The 19,837-nt window shown below is 44.4% G+C and overlaps 1 protein-coding gene across 1 annotated transcript; it reads left to right on the top strand.

The window, feature by feature from the left end:
- Positions 1-5,029: 5,029 nt before the first annotated feature.
- Positions 5,030-19,527, top strand: LOC149286327 (sulfotransferase 2B1-like). Its single transcript, XM_089494233.1, has 7 exons — positions 5,030-5,165; positions 5,470-5,678; positions 14,685-14,811; positions 15,856-15,950; positions 16,533-16,713; positions 18,536-18,550; positions 19,412-19,527. Exons 1-7 carry the CDS (start codon positions 5,030-5,032, stop codon positions 19,525-19,527), a joined length of 879 nt encoding a protein of 292 aa, XP_089350359.1.
- The last annotated feature ends 310 nt before the right edge of the window (positions 19,528-19,837 follow it).

Here is a 19,837-nt window from a genome sequence, read left to right as displayed (position 1 = left end):
TGATGAAAAACGCCAAGAAAACTGCCACTGCATTTTCCTGCGTTTTGGCGTTTTTTTCTGGAGTTTTTTCTGGCGTTTTAGCCTTTCTGTGGAAATTGCTTTTTTTGACCTTAGGCAGTTTTTCCAGCCTTTACAAGTTAGAAGTTTCACCCAGCTAAAAGGGATTAGGATAAATGGCAAGTATCTGCCCCCTGATGTCATTTACTTGGTAGAGTTCTACTTAAACACCCCGGCGGACCCTTTTGTCACTTTTCTGTGGTTTGTAAGGCATGCTTTATTCCGAATGTCTGCTCCTCTAGGAAGATTGGCCCCAAATGATGGTGCAAATTGTTTGCTGTTGCTTTTGGCACGCAGGATCCAGTTGATGCGTTGCATATGTTTGTTTGTAATGGCATCTTTGTTCCAAATGGTGTAAAATTCAATATGAACTTTGTTTTGTGTGAAACTGTTTGTTTCCAGCCTATTTCTCGTAGGACACACAGATACTGGGTCCATCCTCTGCATTGTAACTGTGGAAAAAACTCCATAAAAAACGCCAAGGCAATAAACCCACATGGCTTTTTCATGGCGTTTTTTCTCTCCCATAGACTTCTATTGGAGAAAAACGCCAAGATTTCCTTGCAAAAAACGCCAGAGTGTCAACATGCTGCGATTTTGAAAAACTGCCACAGAGCCCAAAAAAGCAGAAAAACGCCAAAGAGGACTGAAAAAACGCCAAACAAAAAAACGCCAAGTGGATATGGCATTTTGCGATTTCCTATTGAAGAACAGCTAACATCTGGCTGCTGCGTTTTTTCACTAAAAAAACGCCAGGTGGCGCTATTGGCGTTTTTATGGGCGTTTTTAGCTAACAAAACCGAGTGGAAACCTAGCCTGAAAAAGCCATGTGGGTTTTTTGCCTTGGCGTTTTTTATGGCGTTTTTTTCCACAGTTACAATGCAGAGGATGGACCCAGTATCTGTCTGTCCTATGAGAAATAGGCTGGAAACAAACAGTTTCACACAAAACAAAGTTCATATTGAATTTTACACAATTTGGAACAAACATGCCATTACAAACAAACCAACTGGATCCTGCCTGCCAAAAGCAACAGCAAACAATTTGCACCATCATTTGGGGCCAATCTTCCTAGAGGAGCAGACATTCGGAATAAAGCATGCCTTACAAACCACAGAAAAGAGACAAAAGGGTCCGCCGGGGTGTTTAAGTAGAACTCTACCAAGTAAATGGCATCAGGAGGGGGCAGATACGTGCCATTTATCCTAATCCCTTTTAGCTGGGTGAAACTTCTAACTTGTAAAGGCTGGAAAAACTGCCTAAGGTCAAAAAAAGCAATTTCCACAGAAAGGCTAAAACGCCAGAAAAAACTCCAGAAAAAACGCCAAAACGCAGGTAAATGCAGTGGCAGTTTTCTTGGCGTTTTTCCTGGCGTTTTTCATCAAGAAAAAAACGCAGGACAAAAACCCAAGTGGAAACCTAGCCTTATACAAAACAAAATCTAACTGGCCCTTTGCAGCTGCTGACTGACATTGAATAATGTTGGCATAGGTATTATATTTTTCATGTAGTGTTTAAGAGATATTTATAAATCCAAATCATCTTACTGCTTGGACTAGTTTAGAAGAAGTCTTCTTTATATATTACTTTCCCAAATACACTTAGTAGCTTCATGTTAATTGAGATCTATAGTATTAATTAAATCATTAAAGCTGTAGTAACTGTGATAAGAAGTAGATGACAGGTCATATTCTATGCTGATTTGTGTAATCCTGGGCAATGCCATTTTACAAATCGAACAAGGATAGTTCAAACCAGTTCTCAAGCTAATAAATTACAAGACTGTAACACTTCGAGCAGAGTTTTAGCTAGAGCAAGGCAAATATTTTTATTCACTTGGAGAATCGAGGGCAAACTTGCAGCATTCCCAGGTATGTATATATCTGAGGTTTAGTAGCTATTATAAGCAGTTTGCAACATATCTCTGGAAGTTGGATGTATTGTAGTTCTGTTCCGTTTTCTGATATAAATGCCTTGGCTAGTAGTGCTAGCACCTTTGCTATTCAAACTACTGCCATACAAAATGTATACACAGAATCCAAAAGACAAAATTAAGGCTCACTGGAGTTGGCTCTTCGTAATGTGTAGTGAGCCCATGGAGCTGAAACACAACTCTGTGGCAATCACCTCTACCAAATTTACCTTTAGTGAATAATCCCTAATGTCTTTGATTTAACAACAACGCTAGATAATTTAATGTGGGTTGCAAACATAATACCTACTTTATCTTAATTGTTCTAAGTATCCACACAACTATTAGCCCAATAGCCTAGACCACTGCTACTGCTAGCCCCACAAATTTGTTGCTAATTCTGGCCTTTTGTCAGTTAAGGGGTTAATACGGGGTTAACGCAGCTCTGGCGCCAGGAGTTTAAATGTACGTATGAGCAACTCTATTGGTCGCCATTGGTTGATTAAAACCCCAATGCTGCAACTTACCCGGCACATCCCACTGGTCTCCCTCCCTGTTCAATTAGTTAAATGTCCGTACGAGCGACCAATAAAGTCGCTCGTACGGACATTTAACTAATTGAATAGGGAGGGAGACCAGTGGGATGAGCCTATTGGTCACCTGCAGGCGACCAATAGGCTCATTCGCACTGCCCTATAACCCGTGACGGCGAACCTGCGGATTTCCACTTCCTGGAAATGCTGCGATGCCGCGAAGACAAGGTAAGTTAGAAGGGGGGGGGAATGGTAGACGAAGACGAAGACGATCACGAAGATCTTCGTGGTGTGTGTCTTCAACCCTCAATACCAAAACAACCTTTTGGACTGAATGAGTCCAATTCATTTAAATCATTTCTAGAACCCATGTTAGCATAATAATTAACTGATTTAAAAGTATATGTTTTTTTGAGATTATTTTTTGCAAAATGCTAACTCTTATGGGCTCCTATGTGTTTTTAATGTTCTCTGCATATAGGTGTGCCTATCCAAATAGGTGTACCTATTTATTTAATTGTGGGTGTGTTTATCCACTTCTGGGATGGTGTTTTTTTTTTATAAATTGGCATTTTATGTTAACATTTTTTTGTATGGTATGTCCTGATGACGGCTCAGTGTAGGAGACTGAAACGTCTATGATCGATATGACCTAAACTAATAAATATTTTTGCACTTTAATATGAAGTCCTGCAAGTGCTCTTATTTTTTCTATGGATATATATATATATATATATATATTATAATGTATTATTAAATCAATAGATTTTGAGGCTATTTAATGTTCTGGCTCCTTAAGGTATACAGTGTTTCAAATGTACCATAAGAAATAGATTGTCAACCAAATAAGCATCATGTAGTAGACAGGTAAATATAAAGCTAATATCGCAAACCTTATTAATTTACTCACATATCACTAGACTTGATTAGTTGACTACAAGCAAGAGAAGTAAGTTACTCAAAATAAATGAAAAGTATTAATTTTTCTTAGTACCATAAAATCTCGGGTACAGGGCCGGCCTTAGGGGTGTGCGACCTGTGCGACCGCACAGGGCGCCATGGTTGCAGGGGCGCCTGACCGGGACTTAGATTAAAGCATCGTTTGTTTGTTTTTTAAACTTTATTTAACATCATTCATAAAGTTTAGTCAATAAAGTTTAAAAAAAACAAAAACGATGCTTTAATCTAAGTCCCGGTCAGGGGCGCCGAGCGGTTGCTCGTGAAGTTCTCAGCAACCGCACGGCGCCCCTTACTCTCCGTGACTCCATCGCAGTGCCGGCATCTCATGTTGAGCGCCGGACTATTCCGGCGCTCAACATGAAATGCCGGCAGAGCGAGAAGACGGATGCCTCCCACTCTCACCGCAGGACTCCGGCAACAAGGTAAGTGGGGGGGGTGTAGTTTGAAGAGGGGGGGTGTAGTTTGAAGGGGCAGGGGGGGGTGTAGTTTGAAGGGGCAGAGGGGGGTATAGTTTGAAGGGGCAGAGGGGGGTATAGTTTGAAGGGGCAGAGGGGGGGTGTAGTTTGAAGGGGCAGAGGGGGGGTAGTTTGAAGGGGCAGAGGGGAGAGGTAGTTTGAAGGGGTAGGGGGGAGGGGTAGTTTGAAGGGGCAGAGAGGGGGGTTAGTTTGAAGGGGCAGAGAGGGCGGGTAGTTTGAAGGGGCAGAGAGGGGGGGCGCCAGAGGAGTAGTCCGCACTGGGCGCCACAACGCCTAAGGCCGGCTCTGCTCGGGTATATTATGCACCCCGGTATAATATGCAGGTATAACATTACACTCAATTTTGTACAAAAAATGAAGTATTGGTGCAATGTATGCACCCATAACTCACAGGTTACTTCTACAGTTTTTCACTACACAGTTTTCATTGTTGATTACCAGTAATACTAATTACAAAAAAGGGGTACAGAATTGTTTGTTGTCTGATAAAATATTTATTCTTCAACCTAGCAGCACGTCATGTTTAAAAATTTAAAACAAAACTTTTTTCATTACATGAAAGGAAGATACTACTTATCTGAGTGCTTAGAATTCATATATGTATGAGCAAGTACCCGTGATTATGGGAATGGATGAGTATCTGTGAATGAATGAGTATATGAATGAGTGAATGAATGTTTGTGAATGAGTAAATTAATGTGTGTATCTATACATAAATATATAATGTTGTTATTGATTTTTTTTGTCCAATTTGTGCTCTTATATTCGATAAAATCGATTAGTTGTTGTAGCCCTACTAGCCACCCTACCTTAATGCTTACAATGTGTGCTTTTGTAGGGCATGCTGGGAGGGTAGAAGAAGTAATTTCAAACAGTTTTTGTGTCCACTGTGTAAAAGCAGGTAAAAAAATGGCACACAGGCTATGTATTTTTTGTAGCCAACTATGCTTATAAAGTTTAGGTAATTTCTTTCTTAGTTTTTTTCTAATCTTGGATATTTTTTTGGTAGTAAACACAAAAGGTTCTAATAAAGTCAATGCATAGTCTGTATATCACTATTTATATTGATGTCTTAAATTTCCCTCTAGATAATGGCATCAGATCTATTTACATATAAAGGAATACAATTCGCAAAAGGTATACACTCTGAAGAATCTCTCGACTATGCTGAAAATGGATTCACAGTATTTGATGATGATATTTTTAATGTAACCTATCCAAAATCAGGTAATACTCTTACATATCTATAGGTAATACAGTGTAGCATGGATAAGGTTAAATTGTCCTAACTGGCTTCGGTGGGAATCTTATTCACTAGAAGAACTTTTTCATATCCTTAGCCTTCAACAATGCACAAAATGCACAAAATCTTTTACTTTTTCTGTAGGGTCAAATTTGAAGTAGGGACCAGGGACAAACTTTTATAGTGCATAAAATCAGTAAACTTCAGCTCACCAGCAACCCCTGCCTCTAATCGATAGATGATTCAGACCTGTAACTAATGCCTTAAATGACTTTCTCTCTCCTACAGGTACTAACTGGATGATAGAGATTTTGAATTTGATCAAGTACAAAGGAGACATTTCTTTGAGTAACCAAGTGCCAGTTTATATGAGATCACCATGGTATGAAACAGTAAACAGCAAAGAACAAATTGATGCCTTAACGCGTCCTAGGGTAATCTCCTCACATCTACCTTTTCATATGTTTGCAAAATCCTTCTTCAATTCAAAAGCAAAAGTAAGTATTCAGAAAAGCACTAAATGAAAATAAACAGATCAGCAAGGGAGAAGAGTTGAGTTTATACTCAAGTTACTGTATGCGTTTACTTTATTTTTATATGTTCCCTCATTCATCCCCCCAAGAACAGAAAGTTAATGTTTTTGATGCTATACAAGCAGCATTGAACATTTTTGTCTTTAATGCTAATGGGTAATTTGGTAAACCTCTGTTTTGGGGGATCCATACATACATAAATACATTATATGACCATAGTATGTGGACACCCCTCCTAATTAATTATTTTAGGTGTTTCAGCCACATTCATTGCTAACAAGTGTATAAAATCAAGCACATAGGCAACTGTCTCCATAGACAAGCACTGGCAGTAGAATAGGTCATACTGAAGAGCTCAGTGACTTTAAATGTGACATTGTCATAGGATGCTACTATTGCCATAAGTCAGTTTGTAATATTTCTGCCCTGCCAAATGTGCCCTGGTCCACTGCATGTGCTATTGTTGTACAGCGGAAGTGAATCAGTATATCAACGACATTCACAGAAAGGAGTCGCAAAGGCAAGAATGCCCGTAGCACGTAAAAATCACCTGTCCTCTGTATCATCACTCACTATGCCTCTGAAAGCAACATCAGCACAAGCCCTGTGCGTTGGGAGCTTCATGAAATAGGTGTCCATGGCCGAGCAGCTGCATACACGTCGGCTAGAGTCGTCTAAAGCACACCACCGCTGGACACTTGAATAGTGGAAATGTGTTCTTTAGAGTGATCAATCACTATCTAGAAGTCTGAGGAATGATGATGGGTTTGGCTGACAACTACAGCCTGGAATGCCTAGTGTCCACAGGAGTATGGTGTTGGAGTGATAATGGTCTGGGGATGCTTTTCAGGGTTTGGGCATATAAAGACATTTTAGTGACATTCATATGTTTCTAACTTAATTTGGGGAATGGCCTTTCCTGCTCCAGAATGGCTGTGCATCTTTGCACAAAGCAAGGTCCATAAATATATGGCTTTACAAGTTTGGTGTGAAAGAACTCAAGTGGTCCACACAAAGCCCCATCCTTAACCCCACTGAACACTTTTGAGATGCATAGGAATGCAGACTGGTTGAGAGACCAACTCTATATTGACGCCCATGGTTTTTAATTGGGATGTCCAACAAGCTCACACTGGTATGATGGACAGGTGTCCACATACTTTTGGTCATATAGTGACATGGTCATATACATGCCTATGTCTTCATGCAAAACGTTATTGTTTTCTGTGGTCTTAATTCATCCTAAAAGTATTGTGACAAACCTGTCCCAGCTGATGTTTATCTGGGATATCTGGCACTGCACAGTCATTCAGGGCAACACAGTAATGTAGATGAGTTTTCCAGCTGCACAAGCTGTAACTTCCAGCATGTAACATATGACAAAGGTTCTTCAAAACACCTTATTAAAACTAAATGTCAGCTTTCCCTTCAGCATTCATATACATGCTAAGGGCTGAAGCACAGTCTCCCTAGAAATAGTTCCCTAGTAAATAGTCACAGGTAAGCCTAATTCCATCATTCCCAGGAGCCAGGAAAACTACAAAAACCTAGCCTGGACTCTATATAGAAGTTCTCCCCAAAAATTGAGCTGGCCCACATGGTCTTCCAAGTACCTCACCCCATATCATGGAGTTTCATACCTTGCACTCACAATATAGGCATTGTTCTCAAAGTTCACTGGATATTAAAGTTACATAGATATGTGCAATAATAGTACTGTATACATCATATTACAGTAGTGACAATGCTTTCTCAAACACGGAAGGCAGGGCATTTTCTAAAATGTCTCGGTAGGTCTCCTTCAGCATATCAAGACATTTTGGACAATGCAATGCTTCCAACTTTGCGGGAACAGTTTGGGGGAAGGCCCTTTTCTATTCCAGCATGACTGTGCCCCAGTGCAGAAAGCAAGGCCCATAAAGACATGGTTGGATGAGTTTGGTGTGGAAGAACTTGACCAGCCGCACAGAGCCCTGACCTCAACCCCATCGAACACCTTTGGGATGAACTGGAGCGGCGATTGCGATCCAGGCCTTCTCGTCTAACATCTACTGGATGAATGCGGAAAGCCTTCCCAGAAGAGTGGAAGCTGTGACGGACCAACTTTATGATTATTTCTATATATTTAGAAAGACCAGCCCCGGAGCAAGAAATAGGTGTAGGGGCACCATGACCGGGGAAGGAACGAGGAGCACCCCATGACCTAACAAGGGGTTAAAATATTGGTTAGATACATACATCCTCTGTGACTGCTTGGCCCCTGTGTGAACTTTTGCCCCCACACTCTGAATGTTCAGGAACAGGAAGAAGGGGAGGGCACTGGGTGTCATCAACTAAATAAATTTGGGAACCTGCTCACAGATGAGCTTGTAGGTTTTTAAGTAGGCGAAATTCTTGTTGGTCCACGTAAATATTTCTGCTGTGATCATGGAAGAATTGTTGCGGGAGCTTCGTTCCAGGCTTACATCCGAAGGGACGGGTTTGCTGCGTGATCGAGTGGCTGAGCTGTTGTCCGAGTCTCAACAACCTGATGTGCCGGTGTCACCCGAACCGGCTAGGGCCCTACGCTCCACGAGGACCCGGGTGACTCGCCCCCCGTCGCGCCTTAGTCCCGAGGCGTCTGGGCGCTCACGACCCGCTTCGGTTGAGGCCAGGCGTGCTGGCCGTTCGTCCGCTAAACGGAGCAGGGCATCAGCGAGGACCGGACGTTCCAGGGAGCCGCGATTACCGAGACGGTCAAGCCCTGACATTCCACCTACCTGCGGTTCTCCTAGCAGCGCTTCCGAAGACGAGATGGCGGGCGTTTCGGATGTTCCGGTGCGGCAGGATCCGGCTGCGTCGTCTGGCTCAGCTGATGGGGTACGTCCTGACGATGCTTCTCATTCCTCACGCTCCGGGGCTCTCGCCCGGAGGCAGCAGGTGCCTGAAGGTGGTTCCAGCGGTGGGCAGGATTCGCGTCGTCGCGGCAGAGTGGGCGGTTCTCGCGGGAGCAGGGCTGTTGATGGACGTCTGGATGACCTCGTTCCTGCCAGCACAGTCGAGGACCCCGGTACGCCTGAGCTGTTCACGCCGGTGCCTGGTACTTTGCCAACTCGGGAGGCTATGCCCTCTACATCTTCCCCTGCAGCTGTCCTGGCGAGGGGTGAGCATACTGCTGATCATTCTTTTCCTAATTTTTCTTCCCATGCTGCTAATATCCCCAGTAGTTTTTTAGGTTATGCTGGGTCACGGGGTCAAGTGGGGTCACAGGATCTTAGGGGTTCAGTGGTTGCTAGTGCAGGTTTGCCTGGAGCTTTAAGTGTTTTTTCTGCGCCTCATGTGTCTTCGGCGGCTGTGGATACCGCAGCTGGACATGTTTTACCTATGCAGCAGGGTGCTATCCCTTCTGGGCAGCAGTTGTTAGCTCAGGGTGCTAATTTGAATCCACACAGTGCCGTTTTACCTGCTTTGTCTCAATTTGTTGATGGTTTTAGAGATTTATTAGTACGTTGTGGTTTGCAGGGTGCTGGAACCCCGGCGCAGGCTTGGGGGTCTCATGGCGTTGCGGGCAGTCAGGCGGTGTCAGTGCCCCCTGTGGCGACATTGGCGGGGGTAGGATCTCCGGTAGCTAGTCCATTGCAAGGTCCTACCGGACCTGTGGCGCCTGCAGTGCCTGCTCGTTCTGGATCGAGCGGTTCGGGTCCTGTTGTGGGGGACAAACAGGGTGATCAGGCTGCCGTTCGTTTGGCGGATGCAGCCAGGGGTGAGGTTTATGTGTGCTTTGAGGCGCCCTTGGGTGCCCATCTGAAAGACGAGGTCCGGGAAAAGATTTGGAAAGGGGAGTACGTCGAGATTTTTTCTTTGCTTCCTTTGGGTAAATTTAATTTGGACAGGGTGAAGAAAGGTGAAGAGGTTAAGAAGGAGGAGGAGGAAAAAAGGCGTTATCGTTTAATTCCAAGAACCTTTTCAAATTGGCTTCAGGCTTTTGCCATTTTAGCCAGTGTAATCGGGCAGAAGAATCCTGAGCACTGTAGCGGTCTATTTGGTTACATGGATAGTATTGGGGAAGCTTACCGGGTTTATGGGGGTCAGTCGTGGCTCCGCTATGATGAGCAATTTCGACAAAGGATGGCTTTTCAGAAGGGTTTGCGATGGGATCATAAGGATATTTCTTTGTGGCTTAGGGTTATGACACCTGGCCGCAGTCAATCCCAGCCCTTTCCAGCAGCGGCCAGTGACAATTCCAGTTCTGGCTCATCGGCCGGCATGCAAAAGGGCTATTGCTGGAAATATAATGAGGGGTTGTGTAAATGGGGGTCCTTGTGCAGATTCAAGCACGAGTGCTCGGGATGCAATGGGTCCCACCCCTTCTCCAAGTGCTTTAAGAAGCAAAAGAAGGTTAAAGGGGCGGCTGGAGCAAAAGGGGGTGACTCCGGTACTGGTAGAGAGGATGGTACCGTGGCTGACTAACTATCCTGATCAAGAGGCGGCTGCTTTGTTACTTTGTGGGTTCAGGGACGGTTTTCGGATTCCTTTTAAGGAATGCGCAGTTACTACTGTTGTTCGGAATTTACGCTCCGCCTTGTCCTTTCCTAATGTTGTGTCCGATAAATTGAGTAAGGAAGTGGCTTTGGGGAGGATGGAAGGCCCTTTCCTGTCTTGTCCTTTGCCTAATTTACGTTTATCCCCTTTGGGGGTTGTTCCCAAGAAGGAGCCGGGTAAATTCCGGCTCATCCACCATCTGTCTTACCCGAAAGGGCAATCGGTCAATGATGGAATTGACCCAGATTTGAGTACGGTGTCGTATACTTCCTTTGACCGGGCTGTAGAGTGGGTGCGTTCTTTTGGACGAGGGGCATTGATGGCCAAGACTGATGTGGAGGCGGCTTTCCGGTTGTTGCCGGTACATCCGGAGTGTTTCCATTTGCTGGGGTGCAAATGGGACGGGCAATATTTTGTGGATAAATGCCTCCCGATGGGTTGCTCGATCTCTTGTAAATATTTCGAGGTTTTTAGTTCATTTGTCGAATGGGTTGTGCGGGAGGTGTCGGGTTTACCGTCCGTCATTCATTATCTCGACGATTTTCTATGTATTGGCCCTCCTTCTGCGTCTCATTGTAGTGTTTTATTGGCTACGGTGATTCAGGTTTCTCGGGATTTCGGAATACCTTTGGCACCGGACAAGACGGTGTCCCCTTGTACATGTTTGAGTTTTCTGGGTATCGAGTTGGATTCAGAGGAGATGGTTTGTCGGTTGCCGTTGGATAAGGTGCATGATATGCGTTTCATGGTTGCAAGTTTTCTGCAGGTTTCTAAGGTTACCTTGAAGCAATTACAGTCATTGATTGGCAAACTTAATTTCGCGTGCCGGATCATGCCCATGGGGAGGGTTTTCTTACGACGGCTGTCCTTGGCTACAGCCGGGGTTAAGGCCCCCCATCATTTTATTAGGCTTACCGTGGCTTTGAAGGAGGATCTGGAAGTTTGGGATACTTTTCTTTGCGAATATAATGGTTGTTCATTGTGGCTTGCGCCTCCGGTTTCCAGTTCGGAATTGGAACTGTGGACCGATGCCTTGGGTTCCTTGGGTTTTGGCGCTTATTTTAAGGGTTCTTGGTGTGCTCGGCATTGGCCTACGGGTTGGGAATCTAGAGGTTTGACTAGGAACCTGACGTTTTTAGAACTCTTTCCGATCTTGGTGTCCTTGGAGCTGTGGGGGGACCACTTGGCCAACAAACATGTTAGGTTTTGGTGCGATAATTTATCCGTTGTTCATGCTGTGAATAATATCTCCTCTTCTTCTTTGCCGGTTTTGAAGCTATTGCGTTGGTTAGTGTTACGTTGCCTTCAGCTGAATATATGTTTTCGGGCTATTCACGTGCCGGGGGTTGATAACGGTGTAGCTGATTCCTTGTCTCGTTCACAGTGGGACAGGTTTTTCCGGCTGGCGCCTCAGGCTGCCCGCGAAGGCTGTCGGTTTCCAGATTGGATGTGGACGCTGGCAGAGTGATGGCTGACCAGCTTCGATCGCGGTCGCTGGTTCCTTCCACGCGGGCCTTTTATGACAGAACATGGCAGGAGTGGGAGTGCTTTGAGCGGATCGCAAAGGAAGCTGACGGGGAGGTGGACAGGGCTGAGGTATTATCGTGGTTTATTGGGTACTTGTTTAGCAAAAAAGTATCCGTGTCAGGTTTGGATCGCCGTATGGCGGCCCTGGCTTTTGTCTTTAAGGAGAAAGGTGTTCCTGATGTGACTAAAGTTTTTTTGGTGCGACTGGCGGTTAAAGGGTTTAAAAAGGGCCCCAAGGTGGCGGATTCCAGGCGTCCCGTGTCGTATGGGATTTTGGTGGGTCTCGTGGGCAAGCTGCAAGGTGTTTGTTCATCGTCGTTTGAAGTTTTGCTCTTTCGTTGTGCATTTTCATTGGCCTTTTTCGGTGCATTTCGGATTGGGGAATTAGTGAGCCCCTCAAAGTCCGTTCAGGGTGGGATTCAGGCTGCGGATGTGGTTTGCCGTGGCAATACGGTTAGTATTCTGATTAGGCGTTCCAAGACTGATCAGGGTGGTAAGGGGCTGTATGTGGAGCTCGTGGAGTGTCCAGGCAGCCCGGTTTGTCCGGTTGCCGGTTTGCGTGCCTATGGGGCTGTGAGGCCGGATGGCCCGTCTTCTTTTTTGGTACATGCGGACGGTTCCGCGCTGTCCCGTTTCCAATTTCATTCGGTTTTTACGCATGTTTTGCGTACGTTGGGTCTGGCTGAGGCTGAATTTGGCACGCACTCCTTTCGCGTAGGTGCGGCCACCGAGGCTTCGAGGTGGGGGTTGAGTAGGGACTTAATTAAGAGAATAGGCCGGTGGGAATCCACTAGGTTTAGGTCCTACATTCGCTTTTATAATTGTTTCTGTCGGTTTTGCGGCGGTTTGTTTGTGCTGTGCTATGTTGTTTGTTTTTCTCTTTTACAGACTCCGTCCGCCGGGAAGTGTGGATTTTGGGGCACTCGTAAGTGTATTGGGCGGCCAGACGGGCGTCGGTTCGGCCTTCTGGGCGGCAGCTGGGTTTCGATAGAGACACGGTTGCTATCAGATGGCTCAAATTCAGAGGTATGCGCTGGGATAGGGTTTCCCGGGAATTGTCTCGGCACGTTCAAGTGCATGGTGTGCCCCATATCGTAGTTTTGCATGTTGGGGGAAATGATCTGTGTTATGTGCCGCTGCGTGAATTGGTGTGTAATATTAAGGCCGATCTTCGGCAATTTTGGGCCGCCTACCCGCGTACGATTTTTGTGTGGTCTCACATTGTCACGAGGAAGGTTTGGAGGGGTGCCAATTCCCGGGAGGGAATCGAGAGGGCCAGGCGGCAAGTTAATAAGACTATCTCACGTTTTGTTGTTTTTTAAGGGGGTCTCGTGGTGAGGCATGTTGATTTGGAGGGCGATTTGTCGGGTCTCTTTCGTTGTGATGGCGTCCACTTATCGGAGGTGGGTTTAGATTTATGGAATCTGGCTATTCAGTCAGGGATAGAGCGGGCCTTGGAGGTTTTGGGGGGCCAGTAACGGTGCAAGGGGTCGCACGTTACAGGCTGTGGCGGTTGGTGTTTACATTTTGGTCATTGTTAATATGTGGTTGGCTGGTTCGGTGCTTGAGACAACTATCTAAGGTATGGTTGTACTCGTGGTGCACATGCCTCAGGGCGGAAGTGCAGAACACTCCCTGGGCGCCTTGCTCAGGTGATACGTTGGGTGACGTGTGGTTGCTGGGCTTTGGACGCCGGCAGCCTCTACAGGTGACGTGGTTTGTTACGCCCTTACCAGCCCTATAGATATACGGTGTTATATGGTTGGCTTGTAGCCAAGAATTTGTGGTTTATAACGTTTAAGAAATATGATAATGAGTGTCACGGTTGGGGATAATACCGGGATTTTGACCGTGGCCAAATTTATCCAAAATCGAACAATAAAGCAATTTTAATTACATACATTGTCTATGTGTCTTATTTGGGGAATGGGGCCGAAGTTGACGATACTAAGGTCAAGACCAGCCCCGGAGCAAGAAATAGGTGTAGGGGCACCATGACCGGGGAAGGAACGAGGAGCACCCCATGACCTAACAAGGGGTTAAAATATTGGTTAGATACATACATCCTCTGTGACTGCTTGGCCCCTGTGTGAACTTTTGCCCCCACACTCTGAATGTTCAGGAACAGGAAGAAGGGGAGGGCACTGGGTGTCATCAACTAAATAAATTTGGGAACCTGCTCACAGATGAGCTTGTAGGTTTTTAAGTAGGCGAAATTCCCACCCTCCCTTCCCTCTTTTTCTTTTGTTATATCGTCTTGTGTGGCGGTTGGTGTTTACATTTTGGTCATTGTTAATATGTGGTTGGCTGGTTCGGTGCTTGAGACAACTATCTAAGGTATGGTTGTACTCGTGGTGCACATGCCTCAGGGCGGAAGTGCAGAACACTCCCTGGGCGCCTTGCTCAGGTGATACGTTGGGTGACGTGTGGTTGCTGGGCTTTGGACGCCGGCAGCCTCTACAGGTGACGTGGTTTGTTACGCCCTTACCAGCCCTATAGATATACGGTGTTATATGGTTGGCTTGTAGCCAAGAATTTGTGGTTTATAACGTTTAAGAAATATGATAATGAGTGTCACGGTTGGGGATAATACCGGGATTTTGACCGTGGCCAAATTTATCCAAAATCGAACAATAAAGCAATTTTAATTACATACATTGTCTATGTGTCTTATTTGGGGAATGGGGCCGAAGTTGACGATACTAAGGTCATGCAATGTCATAAAAGTACCTGTTGGTGTAATGGTCAAGTGTCCCAATACTTTGTCCATATAGTGTATATTTTTGACAAATAGACTAGGGTGCAGGAGAAGTGCAAATGGTATTCCACACATCAGCTGTTTATGTATGTCTCCATTTTGTCCAGAATATATTAATCTTTTATTCAATATAATATTCTAACACGGGTTTTACATTTATTCAGGTCATCTACACAATGAGGAACCCTAAGGATATGTTTGTGTCTAATTATCATTTTGCCAAGATACTTCGTGCCTTTAAAGACCCTGAAAGCTTCCAGAAGTGTTTAGAAGACTTTTTGCACGGAAATGGTCAGTTATATATATATTGTCCTTTACAAATTTACTGGGTTAAAGAAAAACACAGAATTGGATGGTAGATAGGAACCATTCGGTCCATCTAGTCCACCCATTTTTCCCGATGTAAGACTCAGGTCCTTGAGCTTGTCATAGATTCAGGATAGCTTTATGCCTGTACCATACATGTTTACATTTTCTTTCTGTATTAGCATCTACCACTTCTGATGGGAGGCTGTTCCATATATCTACCACCCAAAAAAGTAAAACTTCCTTACAATCTATAGTTTTAGACTATGACACTTTTGTTCTAACATTTCCCCTTCTTTGAAACCACACACAGGAACATTAACTAGTTTAAACACTGTAAGTTTAAATCACTGGTTATATTGTTAACTGTCTAGAAATAGAAAAGTATCTAAATTGTTATACCAGCCCAAAGTGATTTTGGGTTGCATTCTCCTACGTCTAATTCTCTAAAACTCATGTGACAGTAGGATACGCTGTAAAGTAATTTTGCCTTGCATAAACCAAGATCATTATGAGTATTGGATTTATTTTGTCTGATGTTCTATTAAAAAAGACACTTTCCATTTTACTGCCTATTGAACGGTAGGTTCAACAAGGTTCAGTGATATAGAAAGTACAGCAGTAATAGACATTTAGATTGAGGTACAATACATATAAATATATTAGGTAAGAACTCCTTAGAGCTTACAATCTAAGTAGTAGTAGTAGTAGGGAGTAAGTAGACAGTTTACCTACACAATTTCATTTATAAACACATTTTCTGTTTCTAAAGATATTATTGTTGAGTTTTAGAGCTGTAGAACACCAGCTCGTATCCACCAAACATTTTGACATAATAAAAAATAAGGACATTAGGATACGGAAGAGGAGCAGGGGTAGATATATAGCCAAAGGAGGGGCTATCCCTAACGAGTGATACTTGGAGGGTATGCAATGGTAGATTCATATTGTAAAACTTGGGTCAGTGTGCAGTATAGTAAAACAGAGCTACAGTCATTCAGTTTGGCTTGGTTTTTACTCTCCTGACAGGTGTATATGGCTCTTGGTTCGATCATGTTAAAGAATGGTTGCAAATGAAAGATGATGATCGCTTCTTCTTTATCACATATGAGGAACTTCTTCAGGTATGAAAAAAACAGGTGTTTGATTAAACAAAAATGACCCAAACATTCTAACGCTATTTCTAGTCCTGTTGAAATGTGCATGTGTAAAATCTGAAAAATAAGGTTACCACAAAAACAGAATTTACTTTCCTTCAGACTGAGCATTTTGGGTAATGTTATCATAAACTAGTAATATCTAGTTTGTTCAAGTCCAAGGATAACCCACTCACTTACTTTAGTAAGTCAACACCTTATACGTCTGTCTTTTTTGTTGTCTCCCTTCATATGTAACTAAAGTTTCCATTTACAATGCCAGTCATATATTTTATTTAAGGTCTGCTTTTTAAATACCTGCTGAACATTTTCATCTTTAGATCATGCATACCTATAGTTTACTAGATATGAATAATGACAAGTTCTTATTAAAGCAGCAATGAGTGCTGAAGTGGACAAAAACTGCCAATTCCCACTGACTGACTTAACATGTGTTTCGCCTTTTGCCACTGGCAACATCCAAACTGGATACAAAACTACCGTAGAACTATATTTGAAAATTACAGAAATAGTCTAAAACATAACAAAAAATATTTGCTTTATCATCAGGACCTCCGAGGTTGTGTGGTGAAAATATCTAAGTTTTTAGGACAAGAATTAGATGATGAAGCTATTGACCTAGTTGTGAAACATTCGACATTCAAATCTATGAAGGAGAACAAGATGTCCAACTGGACTATGATGCCTGATGATATAATTGACCATTCGAAAGGATGTTTTCTTCGTAAAGGTATTTATGATCTTATAACACTATGATAAAATTGTGAGATATGTAACACAGCTTCAAAATATAAATGTTAATATATTTAATACATATAACAGTGAAAAGAGCCCTGCCTTTCTAGCTTAGTTCAGGCTATCCTAGATTTCCCTTCATGTTTCACTTCACATGACCAAGGTGAGTATTCAAAAGTAGAGCTGCCACCTGAGCCAGTTTGGCATGAACAGCTTCAGAATTAAAATATAAATCCTTGAGACGGGTTCTGGGACGCTCTCTCTAGGTCCTTTTGAGGACTGACATGCTACAGAGCCCATAGGAGGGGTTGTTGTACAGTGCATCTGGGTCGTCTCTCGCTGGGCCATCAGGTATTTTCGGTCCTCTGAGGCTGGAGCTCTTCGGCGGTCTGGTAGGAGACGGCCTTTACGTTGTGGCCTTGCACACTCTTCTCTTTTTTATGGGGCCGTATATTTGTGCGGACATCACCTTGGTGTGATGCAACTTTACGGATGGCGCAGGAAATAAAGGGACAACATTGAACTTTAGGAGGCTGAGATTCCTTGTTAACGAGCTGCTGGACAACTTTAGTTCTTCTGTACCTGCTGATGTTGATTTTCTTCCTGCCACAGTCTGATTCTAGCACTAGTCATCCAAATAGGACTTTCTTGTTTTTGGGATTGGACATAGTGATTTTGCTTAGTCTTATTCTTGTTACTTGTCTCATTCAGCATGCGCTGTTGATAAGCCATCGGAGCCTGAGTTGGGGAAGATAAGCCCAGGAAGGCCTCAATTAAATCCAAACAAGCTGCCTATGCCTCGTGTAAGACCTTTCCAGAGGCAAGCGAGGTTGACCTAGCTGTGGCCAAAGCTATTAGAAGGACAGCTCTCCTTCTTGAGGATGTATGGCTCTGATCCCATAGACTGTAAAGATGCTATCTTTAGACTGTCCATAACGGCAGCCTCTGTGATTCATGCTGTCAAGGTCTGGTTTAGGTTCTAAATTCCAGCTGGAGGAGGTGACTAGAAATGTAGCTAATATCCGTGCTGCAGTTGATTCTATTTGTGATGCAGCCATTGAATCAGTATCTGTGTCTGCCAGAGCTATAGCCTTATCGGTGGTGGCTAGGAGGGGGCTGTGGCTAAAGGGCTGATCGGTGGACACAGATTCTAAGAGCAACCTGTCCAGCATTCTCTTTACAGGGAAGCAGCTATTGAACAGACTATTGTAGGCAGGTGTTGGCTTCCTAGTAGAAGAAGTTTTTTTGTAACAATCCCTTCATGAAAGAGACAGACTTAATGTGCCTTAATTCTGGTCCAGCAAAAGATTCAGTCCGAACCCCAAGACTGAGAGGTCTAAACTTTCCACATAATGATGCAAAATGCCCTGTGGGAGGGAGACTGCTCTCTTTCCTTCTAGCCTGCCAGGCAATTACTTCAGATCTCTGGGTCCCGCAGATTGTCGGGTCCAGGGCCGGCCTTAGGGGTGTGCGACCTGTGCGACCGCACAGGGCGCCATGGTTGCAGGGGCGCTTGACCGGGACTTAGATTAAAGCATCGGTTTTTTTTTTTGTGTGTTTTTTTTTTAAACTTTATTTAACATCATTCATGTTAAATAAAGTTTTAAAAAAAAAACGATGCTTAAATCTATGTCCCGGTCAGGGGCGCCGAGCGGTTGCTCGTGAAGTTCTCGGCAACCGCTCGGCGCCCCTTACTCTCCGTGACTCCGTCGCTGTGCCGGCATCTCATGTTGAGCGCCGGACTATTCCGGCTCTCAACATGAAATGCCGGCACCGCGGCAGAGCGAGAAGACGGATGCCTCCCGCTCTCACCGCAGGACTCCGGCAACAAGGTAAGTGGGGGGGGTGTAGTTTGAAGGGGCAGAGGGGGGGGTGTAGTTTGAAGGGGCAGAGGGGGGGGTGTAGTTTGAAGGGGCAGAGGGGGGTGTAGTTTGAAGGGGCAGAGGGGGGGTGTAGTTTGAAGGGGCAGGGGGGGGTGTAGTTTGAAGGGGCAGAGGGGGGGTGTAGTTTGAAGGGGCAGAGGGAGGGGGGTGTAGTTTGAAGGGGCAGAGGGAGGGGGGTGTAGTTTGAAGGGGCAGAGGGGGGGTGTAGTTTGAAGGGACAGGGGGGGGTGTAGTTTGAAGGGACAGGGGGGGTGTAGTTTGAAGGGGCAGAGGGGAGGGGTAGTTTGAAGGGGTAGTTTGAGGGGCGGTAGTTTGAAGGGGCATGGGGGGGTAGTTTGAAGGGGCAGAGAGGGCGGGTAGTTTGAAGGGGCAGAGAGGGGGGTAGTGAGGGGGGGCGCCAGAGGAGTAGTCCGCACAGGGCGCCACAACGCCTAAGGCCGGCTCTGGTCGTGTCAGGGTATGCCCCGGTGTTGGCCTGTCTGCCTCAACAGAGGTTTCTTTACACACGCTTTCTGTAAAAAAAAATATATATATATATACATACATATTTCTTTTTACTGCCCTATGTCCACTTTTAAATCCCTCAGGAACCCAAGTGGTTACTTAAAGTCAGCGGTGGATGCAATGCACACTTTTATCACTAATTAAATGTTTTTTTATAACACCTTTAATTATTCCGTGGTGTGTTTTTGCTAAATTTTGTGTGTTTCAGGCAAGAGCAGGAGAGCTGTCATTTGATCTATGCATTGTTTTGCTAGTGTTAGCATAGTGTTAGCATAAATAACCCTTTGCTTCTTTTTCTGTTTGCAGGAGTCTCTGGAGACTGGAAGAATCATTTTACTGTAGCCCAAAGTGAATATTTTGATAGTGTTTATCAAGAGAATATGAAAGATTTCAATTTTACATTTTTTTGGGAAGAAAATTGAAATATTTAACTTTCCAATAATTTTTTTTATTGTATCCCTTTATATCATTTTATTTGAAATATTGTCTACCTTAGGAAAAGCAAATGTTTGTAAATAAAAACACAAGTTCCATTATTTGGAGTTGTCAATTCATGTTCATTAACCCCTTGATGACAATTGCCGGTCCGGGCACGTCACGGAAATTCAAGTCGATAACAACAAATGACGTGCCAGGACCGGCACGTCATTAAACGGGTGCAGAAAGCGATCTATTTACGCTTTCTGCACCGAAACGGCGTTGCTGTAATGCCTCGACCTCGAGGCATTCAGC

The sequence above is a fragment of the Sceloporus occidentalis genome, unplaced genomic scaffold (genome assembly GCF_023333645.1).
Source record: "Sceloporus occidentalis isolate IW3139 unplaced genomic scaffold, rSceOcc1.0.p SCAF_70, whole genome shotgun sequence".
In the NCBI taxonomy this organism is placed as follows: Eukaryota; Metazoa; Chordata; class Lepidosauria; order Squamata; family Phrynosomatidae; genus Sceloporus; species Sceloporus occidentalis.
Note: the sequence above shows the minus strand (reverse complement) of the source record. Positions and strands in the feature narration are given on the sequence as shown.